This window comes from Apteryx mantelli, chromosome 7 (assembly GCF_036417845.1).
Source record: "Apteryx mantelli isolate bAptMan1 chromosome 7, bAptMan1.hap1, whole genome shotgun sequence".
Taxonomy (NCBI): domain Eukaryota; kingdom Metazoa; phylum Chordata; class Aves; order Apterygiformes; family Apterygidae; genus Apteryx; species Apteryx mantelli.
The window spans coordinates 21,028,929-21,051,302 of NC_089984.1; the positions used below are offsets into that span (position 1 = coordinate 21,028,929).

General features: G+C 43.0%; 2 protein-coding genes across 5 annotated transcripts in view; one reads left to right on the top strand and one right to left on the bottom strand.

The window, feature by feature from the left end:
• SEC24C (SEC24 homolog C, COPII coat complex component) overlaps positions 1-12,518 on the bottom strand; it is a 42,133-nt gene extending 29,615 nt beyond the window's left edge. For 2 of the 4 annotated variants that reach the window (XM_067299923.1, XM_067299922.1), the window contains exons 1-3: positions 12,444-12,518; positions 4,312-4,514; positions 888-974 (exon numbers count right to left, since the gene is read on the bottom strand). In XM_067299923.1, coding sequence (XP_067156024.1) covers positions 888-974; positions 4,312-4,486 — 262 coding nt within the window. In that variant the 5' untranslated portion in view covers positions 4,487-4,514; positions 12,444-12,518. The remainder of the gene's footprint in view (positions 1-887; positions 975-4,311; positions 4,515-12,443) is intronic. The other 2 variants (XM_067299926.1, XM_067299925.1) reach the window with 1 other exon arrangement.
• A 1,398-nt stretch (positions 12,519-13,916) lies between these two features.
• SYNPO2L (synaptopodin 2 like) overlaps positions 13,917-22,374 on the top strand; it is a 34,364-nt gene continuing 25,906 nt past the window's right edge. The window contains 1 exon segment of the mRNA XM_067299515.1: positions 13,917-14,021. Within this exon segment, the coding sequence (XP_067155616.1) occupies positions 13,917-14,021 (105 nt within the window).

Here is a 22,374-nt window from a genome sequence, read left to right on the forward strand (position 1 = left end):
GAGGAATCCTGAAGTTCCCCTTCAACGCCTTCAAGATACTCATCACAGACCTCAAGATAAAGGCAGATTACAGCATACTTGGAAACACCTGTAATTTTACTCAAAGCCTTGAGACTATCTCATCCATCATTAAATGTGGACTTGGCCCAACTTGACTCGCTACTGTTCTAAATGAACAGACACTACTGAAAACAGCTCTTGCAAAACACCACTACTTGGAAGGAAGGAAAAATACAATATGATTTCTTGCAGTGTTTCTAATTCTTACATCTTAATTGCTAGCTTTGCAAAAAATATTTCCTCCTTCAAGCCACAGCTTTTGTAATCGTAATTATTCCAAACATATATTGGGTTTCTATGCTATATGCAAGAAAGCTAAAAAGTTCTTTTTTCTTAAATGAAACCTAGAGCTAGCAAAATCTCATGACTTTCAAGATCAAAATCCTGGTACTCTGGGAGATTCCTCTGTTGCAATGCTTTAGAGAGCATTACAATCATGTCAAACCTTACATTCTAGTTCTCGCTCAAAGGAGAGACTACTTGCTTTTAAACTAAGGCTTCTCTCTGACAGAACCTGAATGGGCCAATTCATGTTTTGAAATCAGCTTTTGGAATACATTAGTCACAAATCAGTTTATCTATGAATCTGCAAGCATAAGGGCTTTCTACTAGGATTGTTTCTTCATATCCTATTTATGTTTTTGGACTGCTGCCTACAAATAGAGCAAAAAGTGTGTCACCCACCTCTGCCTGAATAATCCGGTACCCACAACTTTGAGATAAATATCCGTATTAAATGGGCACAGAAGCTGCTTAAGACAACCACCCTCTTCCCCACAGTAGGAGCAGCACAGCACAAACACTCCCATAGAAAGGACACTATTTACCTATGAAATTAGGTGCAAGAGAAGAAGTGTCAGAGTTGAGAGAAACAGGAGAGCCCTTCGAAGGGAACCCCAAGGAAGGGAAGTAACCTGGAAAGACAGAATACACCAGTAAATCAAGCCTGAGAGAAGGCACCAAGAGACAGTGTTCCCAATGATGAGGACATTCCACAGAGCACAGAAAATACCACGTACATAAAAATCCATGTCACATTTGCTATTTATTCCTTACTCACTCTCACTGTCCTACCACCCATAACATATACTACCAATATACTGCATATACTAACATGAACACAACTGGTATCATAAACTGAGTCTACATAAAATAATACAGCAGCAACCTAAGAGTCACTGGTATTCAGACAATTGTATAGTAGCACTTCCAACTGCAATGATCTTGTCAGAAGGAGAACTGTCTCCTATAAAAGACTGGTAAAAAGTCATCCCAAATCTTTTAACATTTTGCTAGCAAGAAGCAGCTACTTTTGGCTAAGTACAGTACTCTACTTCTGTTCCCAAGAGAGGCTATCGTCACTGGCACAGCACTTCCATGTTTCCATCAATTAAAAGTAAAGGTTTGTCACCCAAGTCAGATGTGAAGGCCAGACCTCTCCCTGACTGAGGATGGCATCTGCTCCCAAGACTTTTCCACTCAGTCTTCAAAGCCCTCTTTACTATTATTTTTAAAATACACCCCTAAGACAACTACTTTGAGGTCAGAGTAACATTGGCAGTTCTCTTTTCAGCCCTCTGTGTACGCTAAACTCCTGTCAAATGCTGGTGCCTCCGGAACGAATTCTCTTCCTTCTACATCATGCAGCCATAAGAGGTCTTACTACAATGACCTGAAAAGCCAGGCATGTTGGAGAGAGGAGTAGAAAGAACAACTGGCTTTGAAAAAAGGCAGGAACTGATCATCACCCAAGGAACATATGCACAACAGAGGAAAAAAAGAAACCTCTGGAAGTTCCTTTCCATTCTTGACTCTTCCTTAAACTGCTTCCACTAAGAAAGCAATACTTGATCAGGATTACAAGGTTCTTGATAATGGAACACTTGTCAAAATATATAAAAAAACCTATTTATATTCTAGCAAAAGTTAAAATGTATATCTGTATTAATTATAGTGCTTTCATGGTCCTTAAGTTCTCACTGTATGCTCACTATTATTTCTCTGCTCTCTCTGACAGTGTGTTGCTTGTCTTCCACTCTTTCCCACCCAGATCTCATATTCAGCATCTACCAACAGGTCAACTTCTGACTGCTGTGCTAGTGCTCAGCATTTTATGTTCCTTTCTTCTAAAGACAGGAATCTTGAGTGTACAAGAACAGGTATGAAATGTGCAACTTGGCAGCTGAGATTTCCTCAGTACAGTCTGCTAACAGAGCTTCTACTACTAAGAAGAATGGTCTCAGAAGAAAAGATGGAAGAGGAATCTCCTCCACAAACCACAACCAGCCTTTGCCTGACACATAAATAAAGTAAACAAGATGATGTGGATAGCTAGTGCAATACACTTTCGGTGTCTAAATGAGACCACCATGTCACCAACGGTATGACACCACCTTTCAGTCACTACTGGCATGAACAAGATCTGCATTTGCAATCCACAAAAGTCTGTTTATGTGCCAAGCTAGCTACTGTCTTTCCTTGAACTGTCATGAATTAAATTTCTGTTGTTCTGAAACCTAAAAAAAGGCAAAACAGAAGTCAGAAGAAAAAGTTACTTCTCTTAAAATGAAATGCTCTTCAGACTTGCAGACCACTTTTGGAGTATCAGACAGAAAATGTTTATCGGTTTCTTTTCACAGACATCCTAAACAGTCACTAGAAGTTCTTCACACTGATGACACCTAGAAACCAAGTTGTTCTGTAAGTAACAGCACTGATGAAGCTTTTCCAAAGCTTCTGCAGTAATCTTTGCCCTCCTTGAATCTTCTTCTCTCCCTCAATGAAATAAGTCCAGTTTCACCCTGTTCCTTCCATGAACATGAAACACCAGGTAGTCAGGGGCTATATACACACTGGCTGGCTGGAACTGCAGCCAAACAGAGAACTCCATGGCTGAGCTCTGCCTTTCTTTCCTGTGGAAGCAAGGTTTCTTTCATCTGCCCAGTGCCAATTTTCATTATTTCTATAAGAATTTAAACCCTCTGTGAAATTAGTTCAAAATTCACAGATTAAAAGTGCTGTTGGATGAGATTTACTGGGGGGAGGGGAAGAAGAGATTAAGGAAAGAAGAGGAAGACAGTAACTGAATAACCTGTTCTTTAGCACACCACACTAACCCTTCTTCACTCCATTATCCTGCTAACCCCGGTTAAAAACCCAACAGGGTAACTTGTTCAGCTCCTATTGGAACCTCTTTCTCAGGGACACGAATTTCAGTCTCTCACTTCTGTTAGTTTTAAGACAACTGCAGGCACTTTGATTGTTCTACCCTTCTCATCAAGTTTGGTTTAAAATTCAAAGTTGCTCCAAAAAAATCAAAATTTACTTGGAGGGGAAAATGACACAGAGACCATCAGCATGATTAGCATATTCGTCATTTCCTTAGAAAACTAATCTGAAATCTAAACAAACATCTCAGAGTGAAAGTTTGTGTTCTTATCTCAGCTGAACTGAATTCATACAGACATTATCTACAAGGCAGAAACACTTCTAGTCAGAGCAATAGTATTTTATCCTATACAGTATTTCAGAAATCACTTTTAATCTCCCAAAACAATACAGGTATTCAAAAACAAAGACTCCTCAAAGTTGTTTAATAACTTTAAATAAGCCTTTATTTATTTTGGGGGGGGGAAAATCGAACTGCTTTGCAAAGAAAGACATACAAGCTTAAACCTATTTTGCCTCTCCAAAAGTGATACCACTGTGCAAAACTGAGAAAATTCTGGAACCTATGAGCATGCCCATGTATCTACAAACTTTTTATTGGTTTTAAAGACTTTAAAGAAACTAGCTCCACCAAATGTGCTTTCTACCTAGAGCTGTGTCTCTTAAGTGTTCAGGATGGAGTGCAAGTCTTTCTACATATTAATGTAAAGCAGTCTCCGTTACAAATTTGTTATGGGTCCCTAACAGCTGCCCCTCAACACAACTTAATCAGGAAGATTATTCTATTCAGGTGCTTCAGTACCACAGGGGCAGTGAAATACTGAAGTAAGTAGGCTGTGCTTCTCAATGTGTTATTCTAGCCATAGAAGAAAAGTAAACCATACTAAAATGGACAAATGGCAGAACAATATCCTGAAAATGTACAGGAAGAACATAACTTTTAACATCATGCATGCTACATACAAGAGCAAAGAGAAATACTACTACAAAATAAAAATTAGCAATAGGAACCGTTAAAAATAAACATTCTGTGTACGCAACAATTCACAGGTTATTAAACATAAAGTTTTGATTGAGAAGTACCTTGTGGAGGGACTGGCTGTTGGTATCCTGGCATCGGACCATTATAAGTTCCATATTGCGAGTGAGGAACCCCTGGCAATGGCTGTCCTCCGTAGCCAGGCTGCTGGTATCCCTGATATCCAGGTTGAGGTTGCCCGTAAGGAGGCCCTGTGTGAGCTTGCTGGTTTACACTCATTGTATTCACATCCCCAAACTAATCTCACCTGCAAAAGAGGAGGAAAAGTGGCTTTTAGCAGACATAAAACCAAATGGGTCAACTTCTCTACTATTTTCACAAAAAAAAAAGTCCCTGAGGTACTAGGGAAGGTAACACATTAGTAGCAAGTTACTCTTGCACAGCAATTTTCCCAGTAAGATTAAAAAAAACCCTTTAGAAAAGCTAGCTAGAGAACAGTGTGTACATAAACTATGTTTCATAATCAACTTATTAATTCTTTAATATGGTTAGACTTGTGATCACCTTCTTAGGAAAAAAACCTCATAATTTGCTATTCTGCAACAGGTAATTATCAAGCTTCCCAAGATACCTTAAGAATTACTTGCAGCTCCCAGATCAACAAACCAATGGAAAACAGACTTCATGACTCAGATGCGAGATTCCTTAACATAACACCAGTAACACTCAGCAAGTTCAGCTTGCAGCTCTATGCTTAGTCTATTAGATCATGCTTCCTTGCTAAAAAAGCAACACACTTCAGCATCCACAAAGGCTGCTTCTTGAAACCTTTGAAAGAATCTAGAAAAAGGTCAAGAAAGACTTTTTCTTTCTTTTTCTTTTTTTTTTTTTTTTATAACAGTGGACACTTTAAAGTCCTCATTATATGCATACATGTTTCAGAAAATTAAAAGATTCCAAATGCAGCATGCTCACCTAAAAAAGATGTTCAAAAAGAAAAGCATCCCAGGCAAAGATGTCACCAATAGATTTATACAAAAGGGCAAGACCAGGAAGGAGAGTGTGTCAGAGACATGTCGGAAGTTTCCTGACAAAGCCATTCACAAAATCTTGCTTAATAGATGGATTCCTAATTCCTCTCTTTTGTACATACTAAAGATTGACTAACTTTATAGAGAGAAAAACAAAAAAGACCATGGGAGACCCCAAAGCAAGCCGGCACTTACAATACCATGGTCCCAAGCAGGCAGATATACCACAGAGACCTCCAGCTGTGGAGAACCAAGGAGATCTGCTCAAGGGCAGGAGACTCCCCCATAGTCTGTTTCTCAATAACACCCTGTACCCCCTGTTGTACTCCTTTAACTACATATAGCATTGTTCCCTCCAACACAGCTAAGACTGTATCTGTAGTAATATTGTAAACAAATGCGTGTATGTAAAGCAAAAAATTAAAGGCTGCAGTTTATATAAAAATGCAAAGCTAAAGTAAAGCAAATAACTTTAATTCTGCCCTCATCTTGCTCCAAACCCTACGATGAACTCGTGCATTAAAGATGTGTAGTAAATCCTAACACAAACATGACAAATAGTGCTGCAACAGCCATCAGCCTGTTGAAGTAAATCCCAATGAGGAATCTACAGCTTAACTCAAGAAGGTAACAAATGCCTGAATCGTTTTGCCTATTCATTAATTTTAACATGCCAACCAAGGCTAATTTTTTTTACACTATCAAAAATGTAACCTCAAAGAATTATTTCAGCAACAGACACAACAGTCATACAGAAAGGGTACTAAAATAACAATGGTTCTTAAAGAACCATCTATATACAAAGACATTCTTGCAGAGCCATATATATCATACCAAGGGAAAACATGCATATCATAACAGAACAATCTAATAGTTTACAGAAGACAGAGCGTACTACATTTTAAGTTTCCATAGCTAGTAAATACAACAAATACAAACAAAGCATGCTAATGCTTACCCTAAAAATTAGATATTTTGCATCTGAACTAGGACTTAGAAATTTTTGATTTGTATGTCACATTTTTTCAACTTTTATCTGTAGATGACAACTCACATTAACATCAGCTGTACTATACATCTTTTAAACTTAATCTGAAAGGAAAAAAATTAAGTTTTATATTTATATTCTTCATACTCTATGAAGGTAACAATAGAGATTTTGTTTAAAAACAAGAACTTTTCTATTAAATATTTAAAGTTAGTTTACCCTTGGAAGAATGTCATTCGCAACAGCTTACAAAAGTGTGACAGTCTGAATTTTTGATCAGCCTGCATTGTTTTTAAACACCTTCATACTGAGCCAGAGGGTCAGTGCTAAAAACTCAGGTTTCCCACTCCACCTTTGACTTAATTCTGCAGAACAGTCTAACCTGGGCAGCCATGGGGCCAAGAAATCTGGACTTTGGGGCCTGCTCCCTGCCCAAGTTCCTTTAGAGGTTAACCTCTTCCTCCCCAGCTTGGTACTGCCAGCACATCACAATCACAGACCTACCCCCTCTGCTTCTCGTTCAGTGCAAACAGCAAAGTAGGACAGTTCCTCCTGCAAGGTGGGAGCAAAGGGAAGGGAGAATATGGCAAGAGGATTGCTATATCTGAGCATCTTGGGACATAAGGGCAGCCGCTGCTGCCAAGGAAGGACCACGGCTTGCTCGCTTCTTTGTTCTAAGCACTGACTGCTGCTTATCAGACTGTGCACACATGGAGTTTGTTGGAACAGTCACTAGAAGCAAAACAGCTCTTCCAGAAGAGCTGTAGACTAAGCGGGAGCATCCTGCAGAACACATCCAGAACTATAATCATTAAGTCACTCTTCACAATTCACACCTACAAAACTCTACAGGAGCCGCTGGAGATATCCCCAAACAAATCTACTGTTTGCAGAGACAATTATTACAGGGCTGGAGAAGACCAATCTTTCACCCCCCGCCTTTTTTATATGGCAAGACAGGGGGAAAAACTCAAGAGTATCCCTTGCAAACCATTTTTGACTTACTGATATGTGTATATTTAGGTGGTGACCTTACCTGACGATCTTTTACTATTCTCTTTTTAGCCTTCCCCTTCCCTCCCATGAATGCTATTCCCTACCTGACTGGGCAGTAGCTGTCTGCTCCTTCTTCTCTCCTCAGTAATACTGAAACCAAGAGGCAAGCCTATTTAAAGCAAAACTAGAAGAACAAAGTTCCGAGAAAATAATTTCCTGTGCTTTCTAGGAAAAAGTAGCTACATGAAGGAGATGGTTCTGAGTGCCCCTACTGAGAGAAAGGTAGTTACCACTCAGACTTTCAGCCATTCCATGAGGCAGCCTGCACATGCTAACCTCCAGCACAGCACAGGCTGATATTTCCTCCAAAGTGGCAGAGGGTGAAGGAGGGAACTGAAAAGGAGGAGGAAACACCTGAGACACCCAAGAAGCAGCCTGTGTTGAAGTTGGGGGAAAGGTTACTTTATTAGTTCAGTTGTTCGACTTGCTCTAAATGTAAGGCTAGTGCCATGCTTGCTCATTATTGTTGTGGAGTATCATCTGGGCAAGACCAAGGGTATCCACCTCAGAAGGCAAAGACAGTCGTTGCTGCATGAGTCCCTGCTCCTTCTCCCTCACGGAAGATCATTTTTATCAAACAGCATTCATTTTATTTGCCAAAAAAGATGTATGTGAAATAGAGATCAGAAATTAGAACTTGGTATTGGAACAGATATGGGAAAAGGGAGGATTTTATACCCTATTTGAGATGACAAAAAAAAAAAATCACAGAAAGAATGTAATGCATACACCAGATAAGGAGAGAAGTAAATGGGCACTTCTGCTTGATCAAAATACTGAAGATATTCATCTGTATGTGGCAACACATTATTAGAACTAAGCGAAAGGTAATGTTAAAACATGCTGTTGAACATCATACTACTACACTCAACAGTTACAATACAAAGCACCAGTATATAAACAAAGCTCAAGTAAGCAGAACTGATGCTAGTATGAAAATGCTATCGCAACAAGCAGTCATTACTATAAATAACTGAAATCCGTTTCTTGCAAAACATGAAGCAGTCACTCTCTACAGTTTTCTATTCCTCTGTACAAAAGGCAGTTGACTATGGAAGTTTTGTTTAAAATAGTGTTAGTGCAAATAATAAAAAATTATATCAGGACACAAGTATACAAGACAGATAACCAGCGCTGATCGGCAACAAACTGAAGGAAAAAAAATGCACATCAATACAGGGAACAAATCTTTAGCTTCTATAATATGTTGAATTCCTCAGTATCCACATAAAACAGACTGCAATTCAGTTTTTATGACCCGTTTTAAAAAAATACAGTGATTCATATGAATGTTTTCAATCAGCAGAACTCCCAAATCACTAAAAATTGCACAGCCATCATTTTTCTGGTTTGCATTCACTGTTAATTCCCTTTTGAAACTGAAAAGCTTGATCTCATCAGTTCTTGATCAGTTTCTAAAGGAAAAGCATACAACAAAATGACTTACTTTCAGAAAGATGCTAAATTTTTACTGGTCCCAAAGAAATAAAAGCCTTATTTGTTTCCATTTTTGATGAGAGTGATCCTTGGAAAAAAGCTGAGGACAGCATGGCCTGCTATATTTTGCTGGAACTAAAGCAAATATGTCTACTTAATTTCTGAACATGGAAATCAAAGTCATTTCCAAAAGATGGGAGAGAAGGGAATGATCAGCATCCTCAAAGACCGATTTAGAACATTACTTATAGCGTCTTTAACGTGTCGATGCTGCAATTTTATGTAGAAGTACCAAAATAACGCCATTCTCATAAAGACCTAAATTCTGGAGCCAAGAACACTCTTCTGACAGATGTCCTTGCTTTTGCTTCAGATACAGCATGACAAAGCCTGCTACAAGGATTCATAGAACACCTGGCTCTCTTTAGATGCAAGAAGCTCCTGTTTCACTTTTTTAAACAGAAATGCTGGAAGAGAAGCTCATATCCTGGAAGTCAAAGACTGGCAACTGATCTGGAATGATCCAGGCCATTACAGCGGCATGCCTCCCATATATTTGTCCAAATTATTCCAAACAGCATTACTGGAATGCACCCCCAAAATCCAGTTTTATCTGTGTGGAGCTCTGTCTTTGAAGCTGGGCAGATTCTCAGAACTTCTTACACCATAGGTAATATTTTCTTCATCTATGCATTTTGAGTTCAAAAGGATCTGTTTTAACAGTTCATCCAGAGACATAAGACACCTACTTTACAAAAATGTAACTTTGCAATTTAATACCAATGAAAGTCCAGAAGCCACAGTATTTGCATTGAAGACTCTTCTAGGAAAAGAAATGATAGATTAACTGCTAAAACACCTTGACACAATAGGTTCTAGAAGAGAGTTTTGCTTTTTTTGGGCTGTTTTGAAAGAGTCTTTCAGGCATCAGGATGCAAAAATCAGTAGTTCATGCCTAAGTTAAAAAGATCATTTCTATGTTCTTCTAAAGAAGGGCTCCCTTAAGCCCCATTCTGTTAGGCCAAAGGTCCTTGCCATCAACTTGGGCAAGGACCAACGCAACATACAAGTTACAAGAGTGTGAAAATGGTAAAAAATTCAATACAAAAATCTTAGTCTTGACCTAACCTCAAATCTCCCACAATTTCCAACCCCCTACCCCCTCCAGTAGATTTTTACCTCTCTTTCGGGAATAAACTCTAACAAAATACAGGCATCCCTGGATGGATAACTATTTCTCAAAAAGATTTCAAAATCACTCAGTTATGGGCACCACTCCTGGAGGGAAATTCTGTGGAGGCCAACGTCATAGAAAATATGACATCAATAAAGTGACAGTGGAAGATTTTTCTCCTCCTTAGTTGCATCTCCAGATACCTGTTACAACCAGTGAAGTCATCTGACTCACTTCTGTGAACTTTGCACAAGTGTAATTGATTAGAAACAGTTAAAGTAGTTTAAAGTTTAGAGAAGAGGACAGAAGGAAGAACAAATGAGTAAAAATTTGTAGAATAAGACTTAAAACTGTATTATAATGCTACACAAACTTTCTGTGCATACATTGTAACACTGCCCATCTTTCATCCAAGATTTCTGTGCTCTAACTTCAAAAATATGTATTATACAATTCCTATCACTCACAAAAAATAAAGATGCCCAGAATTAGTTTTTCCCAATGCATCCCACCCAGTTTGTATTGTCTTTTCATGCTTTCTTTCTTCAGATTGGAGCTCGCTGATCTCACAAGAACAAGCTCTATCTCCACATTCCATTCCTAATAAAGTCTTTCAAACCTAAAGAACCAGACACCTCCACCTTTTTCTTCTGTGGAGACCTTGCTGTTGATTATTGTTAGTCAATATTTGTACCTTGCCCTTCCTTAGCCAACCACCAATTCTTTCTTGGATTTTTGACCCTCCTTCTGATAATAACTGTTACAGGAAGAAAATATAATCCTACAGTATCAGAAGAAAACAACTGAAGGGATACAAGCATCAAACAACTCATTGAAGAAATAATCCTTTAGACAGCTTTTACTGCTAGAGCTAGAACTCAGCTTTCAGCCATGAAATTAGAACCTGTAGTCAATGTCCTAGCACGCTAAGAAGAACTACTTCTTAGATCCATCTTCATCTAGCACTCTGTCTGAAGCAATAAAGAATTGAGTGATACATCTTTAAGCAGAAAGGTTCTTACTTACAGAACTAGCCTTCTTTCACACAAAAATGGGCAGAGGTGCTTATGTTTCTGCTGACAGTACACACCTATGATTTAAGACAAGTCCCTTCAGAAAAGAGAGGCTCTAGGATTCTAGGTCACATAGACTTGTGCCCACCCCTCAATCAGAATAGCTATTCTTTGACAAGGAGGAACAGATCAAAGCCAAAGTTACTTAAATCCATCCAGGACAATTTCACATTAATGAACAGTAAAGACTTCAAGAGTAAGTTCAGCAGCAAATCAAATTACTTTTTAAAAAAAGAAAAGAGATAAAGAGAGAGAGAGATTGTACATTATATGTCAGAAGGCATTTCCCCTCCCTCTAACATTCTCCCAAACATTTGGTAAAGTTTACTAACGAACCTTGTAACAAGAAAGGACTAATATTTTTATGGGACTATCAGATGAAAACTGAGTTGCAAACTATAAAAGTCTTCTTTAACATTATCATACAAATATAAAGAATTCTCGTGGTTAACTTCTGATGCTGGTGTAAACAACTAACCTGTGTTCCAGCAACCACCTTCATCAGCCACAGCTACTGTAAGTTTAAAGGGAGCTTAAACTACAATATGACAGTTACCAGTGAAGCCCAGTTTGGATGTTTTTGCAAGATTTCCCTATCAAAGACACGATTTCAGAGTTGACTAAGACAACACACATGCTTTTTTGTGGTGGTACTGGAAAATGCTCAAGTACCCCTGTAGTATAAAAAGAAGTGAAACTAACCTTCTCCCTGCTCAAAAGGGCTTACCTCAGAAAAAGTGAAAGTGAACTCCAGCAATACAAAACAAACACAGTTAAAGCACCATCTATGTGGAAACCATAATTTCATCTTGCACATTTACTATCTCAAGCCTATTGTCATGTTTTGGTCATGCCATCTCCCTTCCTTTTTCCCATGCATTTTCAAAGCAAGCCATAGGCAGCCAACTGCTAAATTGAGTAGCAAATCCAGAAAACCGCAGTCACCGGGTCTCTGCATGGGACGACCCTCCTCTAGAAGCCTTGAATGAATGACAGCTTAAGCAGCGCAACACAATACACTGGAGAACAGGACGAGGATTGCAAAACCGCCGGGCTATTTCAGAGGACACCTTCCCTCACACACACCCCGGGCAGCAGGAAGGCGCTCGGCTTTCCGGGAGGGAGCGACGGTCCGACCCGCAGAGCCCCGGGCCGCCGCCCCACCCCGGGCCGCCGACGGCCGAGTTGGCCCCCCCTCGGAGGGGAAGCCCCGCCGCCAGGCAGGCCGGGCCCAGCGGCCGCCACCCCCCCGGCCGGGGCGGCGCGGGCCGCTCCCTCACGGGCGCGCTACCGGGGCCGGTCGCCGGCGCGGGCGGGACCGACGCGACGCCCTGCTCGGCGCCACTGCAGAGCCGCCGCCGCCAGGCCCCGGCTCCCGCGGCGGGGAGGGAGGCGGCGGCGCTGCCTCAGGCCTCGCCGCCCGGGGCGCCGCCGGGAGGCCTGGCGCCCCCCGGAGCCGCCGCGCGGCCTCACTCACCGCTGCCGCCGCTGCCCCCCGCTCCCGGCGCTGCTGCCGGGCCCGCTTCCGGTTCCCGGGCCTGGCGCTCCCACCGGAAGCGCCCCTCCGCCCGCTCTCTGCCACGTCCGCACTCCCCGCCAACCCCCGGCCGCCGCGCCGCGCCGCCCCGCCCGGAAGGGCCCGGATGCCGCGCAGGCGCCGTGCGGCGGGGAGCGCGCACCGCCCCCGCTCGCGGCGTGACGTCGCCGTGGCGGGCGCTGCGTGCCCCGCCTGGAGGGGCTCGCGCAGGGCACCGCGCGCGCCGTGACGTCGCCGGGGCGGCTGCCGGGGCGCGTAGCAACGGGGAGGGGCGGCGGCGCCCGGAAGCGCGGCGGCGGCGGCGTTGGGGTGCCCGGCCTGGGCCGCCCCGGCGCTGCAAACACCCGGCAGGCGCGGAGCCGAGAGGCTGCCGGCCCGCCCAGAGAGGAGACGCGATCCTGCTGTGCTGCGGCCGCGAGCTACCGTCTGGGCCCCGCAGCAAGGGGAAACAGGGACTTCTCTCTTGCGCCTGCTCTTGTGTCTACTCGTTGCGTGACCGAGGGATCGGGGCTTGCGGGAGCCGGAGGGCCGCGTCTGCGCCGCTGCGGGGAGCAGGCAGCGAGGGAGCGGGGCGCGGGGCCTGCGCTCGGCGGGGAGGCCGCGGAGGCCCCGAGAGGAGTGCGGGTCCGTCCGCGCCGCTGCTCCCGGCTGTTCTCGCCCCAGGGCCTGGCCCGGGAGCGGCCCTAGAGGAGAGCAGGGAGCGGCAAGCTGCGGAGGGAGCGTGAGGCGTCGGTAGCCTGCCCGTGGTTCAGGGTGGGCTGAGGTAGCGCGGCAGTGCGGTAACACTAGCTGCACGGAGAAACACGGCAAGTGGAGAGCATGCCACTGCCGCGCCGATTTTGTTCAATGTTTCAGGGCAAGGTGCTGTCACCTTATCTTGGTGCCTGTGTCGTGTCCTTGCCTGAAACTGTCACACTAACTGCTCCCGAGTGCTGGGTGACTCTAGGATTTATGATTGGAATGGGAAGTGGAAATAAAATTTTTACTGAAATGCTTCCAGCTTTATGAGTGTCAGACAAAGCTCTGGAGAGACAGGAGATGAGCTATTTTCAGCCACGCTTCGGTGAGCGATCCATGGTGTATGTGGGGGGGCACCGAGGGTGAGATTGACATGACACGTGTGCCGGACACCTCTGGCCCCTTACCAAGAGCAGAATCAAATGTCTAATCGTGGGCAGAGCAGCAGCTGAGAGTCCAGAAGAGCAGGGAAGGCTAGGCTTGACAGTCTCACTTCTCCTCTTGTGTGTGTGAACTTGAAGGAGAAAGTGAGAAGAGGGCTTTTTTGGGGACTGTGGAGTCGTGATGTGAATTGTGAAGATGGGAATGGAAGATACTGCCCCCTAAGAACTGGAGTTTGTTTTGAAGTTGGGAAGAAGGTGCCACAGAAGACAAAATATCCAAAGCACAGAAATCATGGGAGCTGAAGAAGAAATGCTCATCACCCTCTCTGGAGGTGCCCCTTGGGGCTTCCGGCTGCAGGGGGGCTCTGAGCAGAAAAGACCCCTTCAGGTGTCAAAGGTAGGACCTCAGGATGTGGACTGTGAGGGCAGGGTTGTTCCGCTGAACTCGGATATCCCTAGTGAGCCTGGCATCTTCCACTACCATTAAGGAATGCAGGAACGCCTTACCGAGGTAGCAGATCTGAAAAGGAAAACTTGGGTGGAATGGTCAACAGGGTCCTGGGGGGAATATGGGTCCCAAAATGCATGCTATTGAGCTGGAAGTAGGTACACAAGTGTCAGGTAAAGACCTGCTTGCTTTCTCAGTGCAGGTCTGTATAGTTCAGACCCTTTATAAATTGTACAGCTCTCTCCACTTATCAGCAGAGGTATGACACAGTGACAGTGCGGGAATAAGGGCTCACAGTACTCGCATAAGACATCCAACTAAATCAAAATTAATTAAAACCAAAGCAACAAAAGCCACTTCTGCAGTTCAGTTCAACTGTCTTTAATATTTCATTACTACATTCCAGTTTTCAAAATAGATACAAATTTCCTAGGGTCTCTTCTGTTGGTGAAGCTTTGTGAATACTATCTGAAGTGAATATTTTTGATGCTCTAAGCAGCAAATACTGGTTTCATTTCAAGAATTAAAGAGAAGCAGAGGTTGTTTGGATGGGAGATGAAATAAGGGAATAAACATGAACCTCGAGTTGCATTACTTTTGATCAACAGCCGATACAGTTCTCCTTTCAAAAGATCATTGAGCAGGTTAAAAAATGGAAAAAACGCTTACTCTGTTCACTAAGCTCATAACAGCTGCATTAGCCTTGACGCAGTGATATCCAGGGATATCTCAATGGAAAACATCCAGCAGCAGGAATGAACAAATGCTCTGCCAATCTCCTTCTGTTTCCTTAAGAAGACTATGCCTCTGACACAGAACTGTAAAATGAAATGTTCTGTCATTTGGCTCTTCCCATGTCAAGGAGCGTTTGTCTGTAATTGCAGCCAAATGGTTTGGAATCCCATAGCTTCTTCCCAAGGTGGAGGTTTCTTACGTGGAGAAAGATTATTTTTCTCCAGGAAAACAACTTCTGCACATATTCTTGGGCTTCAAAGAATCAATACCCATGACACAGATATCTGCAATCAGTGGTTGCTAGCAAAATAGTATTTTCCGTGGTCACATAAACTCTGCAGAGTCTAGGATTATTTTGGCTCATTTTTTTCCCCCAATAGTTATAAAATTGGGATTGAAGAGGGAGGAGATACTGTGTGTTATATAAAGATTATTCAGGAATGAACAGCAACAAGAACTAACCATTATCCAAGTTGCACCTTAAGGTGAATAGAATATTGCTCAGGGATTACTAGCATTTCACTTCCAGAAAAGTATTAGCTAGAAGTAGCTCTCACTGAGAAGTGGGTGCCATTCCTTAAGTCTAGCAATACAAAAAAATTTTTTTGGAGTACAATTCTTGGCTACTGCAGAAAAAATAATTATGTAAAATGTAATTGATACAAATCCATTTGAGGCTCAAAATATAAAGCATTGTTCAAGCACAAATTTGATTTTATGATTATCACTTTGGGCTATTATTGTCCAGAATTTAATGGCAGTTTGGAATACAGGTGACCCCTGAATAGTGACTGTCTTAAATGCAACACTGTTTAAATAGCCTCCAAGCAAAGGGTTTATGGATCCTTACTAGGAACCTGAGAAGATTATATCTGAATGTTAAATTTGAATGCTTAGAATAAATCTCCAGGAGTCATGGAGTGATCTAATTGTCCTCCTCTGTTACCATGTAAGAGAGTAGAAGCTTGATGTTTTGGGCTCTTTTTGATGGAAAATCAACTCTTCATTCTTCTGTAGTTAGGATTCTGCTGCTGACATCAGTAGGATGAGGTCTGGGCCAAAATGCTGCCTGCAAAACATGTCCCAAAACTCTACAATCATTATCGCTGTCTGTTTGGATATTTTAGGAGCCAAAGATGGGAATGGCCCCATTGCTAATAAACCTGGCCAGGGATTATGGCCACATGATATTGCACAGAGAAAGATGGCACTGCTGCGTGTTTCTCTATTGGCTTCTTAGAGCTGGGACTCGGGGTGTGGATGAGTGATTTACTCTGTTCTGCCTCCATCGATGAGATGGGTGCCAGTGGGCTGCACTGGGAAATGTGGTCAGAGAGGGAGCTGTCACTGAGATGGAGCCTGGCTAGCAGAAGTAAGGTCAAATAACACGATGTTTGTTAGTACAGTGAAGAACACGGTGTGCATGCATGGAAAGGCAGATTAGATAAATGAGAAGGGTCTACTAGTAAGCTGATTGCTGTCAAAGAAAGGACTCTGGGGAAGAAAGGGAAGTGTTTACATGAGACAAGGAAAACTTGGCTTAACACAACAGAAATATTATTAGTGCTTGGACTCTTATAGCAAAATCTATTCAGACAGGATGGGGAAGGACAGAATATGGATGAATCTGGAGAAGATGCTATAGGAAATACAGACATGAATATCCTATATGTATCAGGAAATATTTGAGCTGATAAACTTGGGGTCTCAGGGGATTCCAGTTCTGTCATTTTAGGCAATTTCAACTTTCAGACTAGAAAAGTCTAAGTAGGAACACTAGAGAAGTATGCTTATCCTTGGATGTTGTATCAAATTGTTTCTACATACCATTCTTCATAAAAAGAAGAGCTAAGCAGATAAAAAGCTAATTTGGGACTAATAAATGGAAGTGAATCAAGTATAATAAATAAGTTAGATATAAATGGTATACATTGTACTTGTGTAGAGATGTTGGAATTGCCAGAAAAGACTTTGTTGATGATCAGTCCATCTCCTGCTTCCTGTTTCCTCTGGGTTCCCTGCAAGGCTAATGTTCCAGAGGAAGTAGTAAACTTCAACAGTGCATCTAATTTGCTAGCACTGCAATGTAGAGGGAAATTATTTCACTCCGGCACCAGCATGACCTACGAAGTAAATGAGAATTGACAGTCCTGGTATTTTACCATACACATAAGCAGATGATGATTGGTGAACAGCTAGTGCTTTGATTGTCTGACTAAAACCTAATGTGGTTTCAATGAAGATTTGATGGCATCATGCAGTCAGGCGTGCCAGAGACTAAATGTTGCGTAAAGTAGGATTTCCTGCTCGAGTCACACATATTGAATATTTTGTTCCACCCAAACAACCACCTGCAGTGTCTGTGTGCTAAAAGTGTCTGATGTGTACATGGAAGATTGGCGGTACCACAACAATTCAGTCTCAGAAAAGCAGATATCATAGGAGTGGAGGGCGAGCCAAAAGAGAAGCAGCAGAGAATTTACTAGTGTCTGGGGAACCCTCAGTGGGAAAGGGTAGATGATTTTTAACTTAGGGTTGTATTAAAAAATCAATTCAGTAATGAATAAGCTGAAAGGACAGCAAACACTGATATGCTCAGCAGGCAGATACACAGCAGGATTAAAGATGAACAGAGGACATGAATAGTTCTACAGAAATTAGGAAGAATTGGAATAGAGAGAGCTAGAGAAACAAATAAAGGGAAAAATAAGAGGAAAGGACCAAAAAAGGAAAGGAAACTCTCCATTTTATTCTTAGTTACAGCAATGTCCTTTTTGCTGAAAACAGTGGAACTACTGTGTGTTCACACTTGGCTTATTATCATTTGTAATGAATCTTTTAACTCTTACCCAGTTAAGCAGATAAAGGATAGTGGGAATTTATGCTACTCCTTACCAAAATAAAGGTGCCTGTTGGTATAGCTCAGTAGCACACAGCAACACAACGCAACAAATCTTTGGCCTGGAACAATCAGCAGGAAAGAGAGAAAACAAGCTTAAAAGCAAGGAATGAGAAGGATCCGTAGATAGCAAGATTTTTACTTTAGAAAGACTAAGGGAAACGCCCTGATGCGTACAGCATTTCTTGCAAGAAGCTATAAATGATTAGAAGACTTACCCATTCTGACAAGAGAGTACAATAAGGAGAATAATACTCTCAGATTCCTGGAGGATGTCTTTGCAATAAGGAAATGGGCACCAAATGCATTTGAAACTAAGCAAAATATAAAACAGCTAGTCTCAGAAAAGTCATAAGGTAAGACATAAGCATTAAGTGCATAATCAGCCAAACTAGAAACAATGTGTAGCTAGACTACAGAAATACTTTTTACCAAGATTAGCAGGGCAGCTTTAAAGATGGTACAAAGTGATGCAAAGCTGTCTTTAGGGAGTCATGTACAAAACAAGATTTATTCCACAACAGGGAAACCCAGTTACTTTACAAAGCAAGGAAGGCACTTGTACCTCCAGCATAGTCTGGTCCACAACTAACACTAAAAAAATTAGTGAAAATTAGAGGCTCTTCAGCTGGTTGTGATAGTGGAGGAGAAAGACCTGGGCATATCAATGTATCACAGGAGGATTACAAGCCAGCAAAATGATGCATCTCTGAAAAAAAGGCAAACAAACAAATGAGCTCCACTTGAGCTGTTTCTAATAAAGATAGGAAGGCACTGATGTTACTATGTAATGCAAAAGTGAGAATTCTTTGGAAATACACCTATGGATTCAGCCACATTCAAGAAAAAATAATTTAAGGTAGAGCAGCTATAGGAAAGGAGGGGAGGAGAGAAGCCTCATTTCACCTAGCACAAAGGTTGAAAGGTACTATTGCTGTCCGCAAACAGATGTTGGGCAAACAGCAGCAGCACAGTTCAAATACAGGACAGCCTTGTCACTGAACGAGTGTGCACGGAAAGGCCAGCAGTAACTAAGCAGGGAGGTTCTGCAACAATTTTCCAATCTAGACAAACAACTGGAAACCTTTTAAAATCAGTTGATGAACAGGAGTAAATGTGGCATATGAAACAACCAGGGATTGGCCCTGATAACTCAAGAGGCTCTTTTCAGTCCCCTGTTCTCTACATCTACCCTGCAGCAAAAGAATGACGTGTTAGGGTAAGCAGTGACGCACAAGAATTGTATAGCTACTTGCTTTTAAAAGCAAGAACTGTTTTGTCATTTAAGAGCAGTGCAACACAACATCCTTTTTACCTCTTTGTCACATATCTCCTGTCTTTCCTGTTTCTCTGCTGGCAGTCCACTGCTTCTCCAGTCCCCTCTGCCAGATTTCCCTGCCACCTGGACGCTGGGCCATGCTGGTCTCTGCCACCTATGACCTGGCTGCTCTCTCCTGTTCACCTTTGCTCATGTGACTCTGTTCCTGCTGGAGGCTGCCAGCTCTAACCCAAATAGATCTGATGGCTTGCAGATTTGCAAGCACTACCTCTTCCTCTCCCCTTTCAGTGAAAGGCAGACAGGCTGCTCTTTATCTGTTTTCACAGATGTCTAAAGTCTCACCTGAGAAAGTATTGCTGGCAGCCTCGCATATAGCAGTCACTAGCGCTGGTCTTGCAGGTCTGAGCGTGCATCAGCCCTGTAGAAGGAGTGCCTGGAGCAGCTTTTGTAGCATTTTTGGCCATGCCTTACGGCCTGTCAGCACTCAGACAGGTGCCACGCTTGGGACATGGCAAGGATGCACAGGATGCAGAGCTGGGAGAGCTTTCCGAGAAGCAGCTGGGCCCTGTGGTCACAGCGTGCCAGCAGGATGCCGGGCTGTGAGGCTGCAAGCGCAGCCCAGCGCGGGGACAGCAGTGAGCGAGGGGCAGAGCTGGGAAGGGCAGCTCTCCTCTTCCCCGCAGAGATGCGCGGGTAGGACCTCCAGGATAACAGTAAGAAGGGGGCCTAAACAGAAAGCCATCTCCTCGCTGTTGCAAATCGCCATTGTTGATTTGTAACAGCTAATGATCCAGTTCACAAGTTCCTGAGCATCACCAGGGCTTAAAGCTAACTGCAAGTAAAGTAGCCTTATGCAAGCACTGCTTCCCAGAACAAGTGAGGAGAGCAGACTGTGTGGACAAACTAGATCAGTGGTTATGCCATTCCCTCTAAACTGTCTTTCCTGTCAAGTTAGGGACTGTGGGTTAGACCAGACAGGCTTTTATTCAGTGAAATTACGCAGTAAACAATAAGTGGGAGTAGTAGCTCATTCTAAAGCAAGACTAGAAGGACATCACAAATTGATTAAGTTCTACCAAGTAGGTGGATCTTTTTGCCACCATAACACTAATTGAAAGATTGCTCTAGAGTCTGACTGAGAAGTCACGAATAGTTAGAAACTTGATTTATAGTCTATGTTTACCCTTAGCTAATCTTTAACCATTTGTTAAATTACTTCTCTCTCACTGCCCAAGCCATTTCATTCTGTGTTTATTATTGTTTCCCTGCCTGCCTTCCCTCCAAATGACATGAAGCAATCATGCGTATGACAAAGTGAGATTGTTGGCTTCTGGTCTCTCGGACATTACTGTCCTGAATGGTTTCTCCTCCCTCATGTGACCACAGCCTGCCTCATGCTGCCTCATGCTTTTTGCTTTCACAAGTTGTCTAAAACTTCTGTTCGAAGGACACTGCTAGAAAAGCTTCCCCTCTCGTGCCTGCAGAGGTGAAGAGTCTGGGCAGTAGCTTGTTTATATCCTATTTGGCCATTAGCAGTCCTGGAAGCATCTCAGATACATGACTACCAGCAGCTGTGGTGAAACCACACAAACTGCCTCCATACCTAGTACATTAGCTGTGCCTGGGACCATTCTCCGGCACTGAGGCCAGCGCTGCAGAGGGGAGCCAAGCCTAGCAGTTAAACTCTTTGGTTCTCCCAGACAGGAAGGCCACATGCAAGCTGCCCACTGGGAATGGCTCTGGGAATGGCCTGTTCTAGCTCCCAGACCGTGCCTGGGAATTGTCCAGGAGAGCATTAGGTGGTCTGAGCCAAAGGTGTGCCAAGGACCATTTTAACAGGTTAACATTACAGGCAATTGAGGTCCAGAGCCCAGGAATGCTCCCTTGCATTATTCAACTTACTAGAACTACTGAATGCAGCTATAAAGGCTTAGCCAGTTTCTCTTGTACATTCATAGATAAAGACGCCTACAAAGAGGCTGCAAGTCTGTGAAGAGACATGTACCACTGTGAGGTGCATGTCCCTGTACAGAAGCTCCCCGCAATCTTGCAGGCACATGGGGCATTTGTCTAAGCAGTACCAGTCACTGATCCTATCCTTGCCATGGCGCCGCAGAACAACGGTGCTTATCCTCCTCAGAAGGTTTCTAAGAGGCTCTCTTAGGGTTAACGGGTGCTGTGTTTTGGCACAGTAACCCACAATGACTTTTTGCAAACATAAGTGCTTTTTGTCTTGGATTGTATCCTCATTCTATCAATAGACTAGTGGGTATGTTTTCATCCTAGCTTGCACTGTCTGAGAATAAATATTGTGGCGGCATATTACACTTAGACTGCTGCTGTTCAACAGCGGGTAATAACTAAAGAGTCTTCTGTTCTGAGCAAGGGTTTTACGCAAAGCTTGCTGCCTTTTACAATGTAGCATTAGGATAGAGCGCTGAAGCTGAGGGTGCCTTATTCTGGGGACTGAAACCATACTTCTGGATGACTCTGCCCTGTGTGCAAGGCTCCCCTTACTCCTTCTGCCCCAGCTCAAAGCTTTTTGCTTAGGCAAAGAAGGTGAATAGTTTGGGGTTGTTTTTCTGTTTTCCTCCCTTGTATTATCACTGCAAAATGCTCTTTTTAAGGTGTTTAGTTTCAAAAGACAGAGAAAACTAACAACCCCTGATTGCTTGCAGTTGTTTTATACAGTTATACCCCTGGTACAAATTGAAATTAGGTCCAGTACAGTGAAGAAGTTGTTCTCCTCTCTTGCCAACACTGGGTTAGCAGCATCCCCCTTGCCAGTATGCTCAAGGTGGTGATGGATTACAGGAGTCTTGGATGCACTTAGCAGATTGGCTAGCACCAGCATCTTCTGCCACTACCAGGTTTCATCTCCAGTCCCCCTCACCCAGAAGCCACGCAGATCTTTGCTTCTACTCAAGATCTTTTCTTTCACCACCTTCCCTTGCTCTGTTCATTTACTGTCCCAGAAAATTTCTATTCTTTCTTTCTCTCTAGGTGAGCACCCCCTATTTAGCCTCACTGTGGATAACCTGTGAAATAGGTTCACAGGGACACTGGACCTACTTTGCCAAGAAGCCAGTCACCCAGTGGCACTTCTTAAATGAGAATAAGGTGTTTGGGCAGGAAGTTACTGGAACTAAATAGAGAAGTGTAATTGTAATGGTTAGTGTAATTATAATATATTAGAGTAAATATCTCATGTAAAATTGCTATGAGATGTGACATTGTTCGCATCCTTAATAGACAAGGCACAGAAAAATTATCTTACTGGATCTCTGCATTCAGGTGGGCAGCTGAGACACATAAAATTTAAGAGTCAGAGCAAAAGACTGCTGAAAAACTTCCTGATTTTGTGACTCCTGTCATCTGTGGCTCACAGT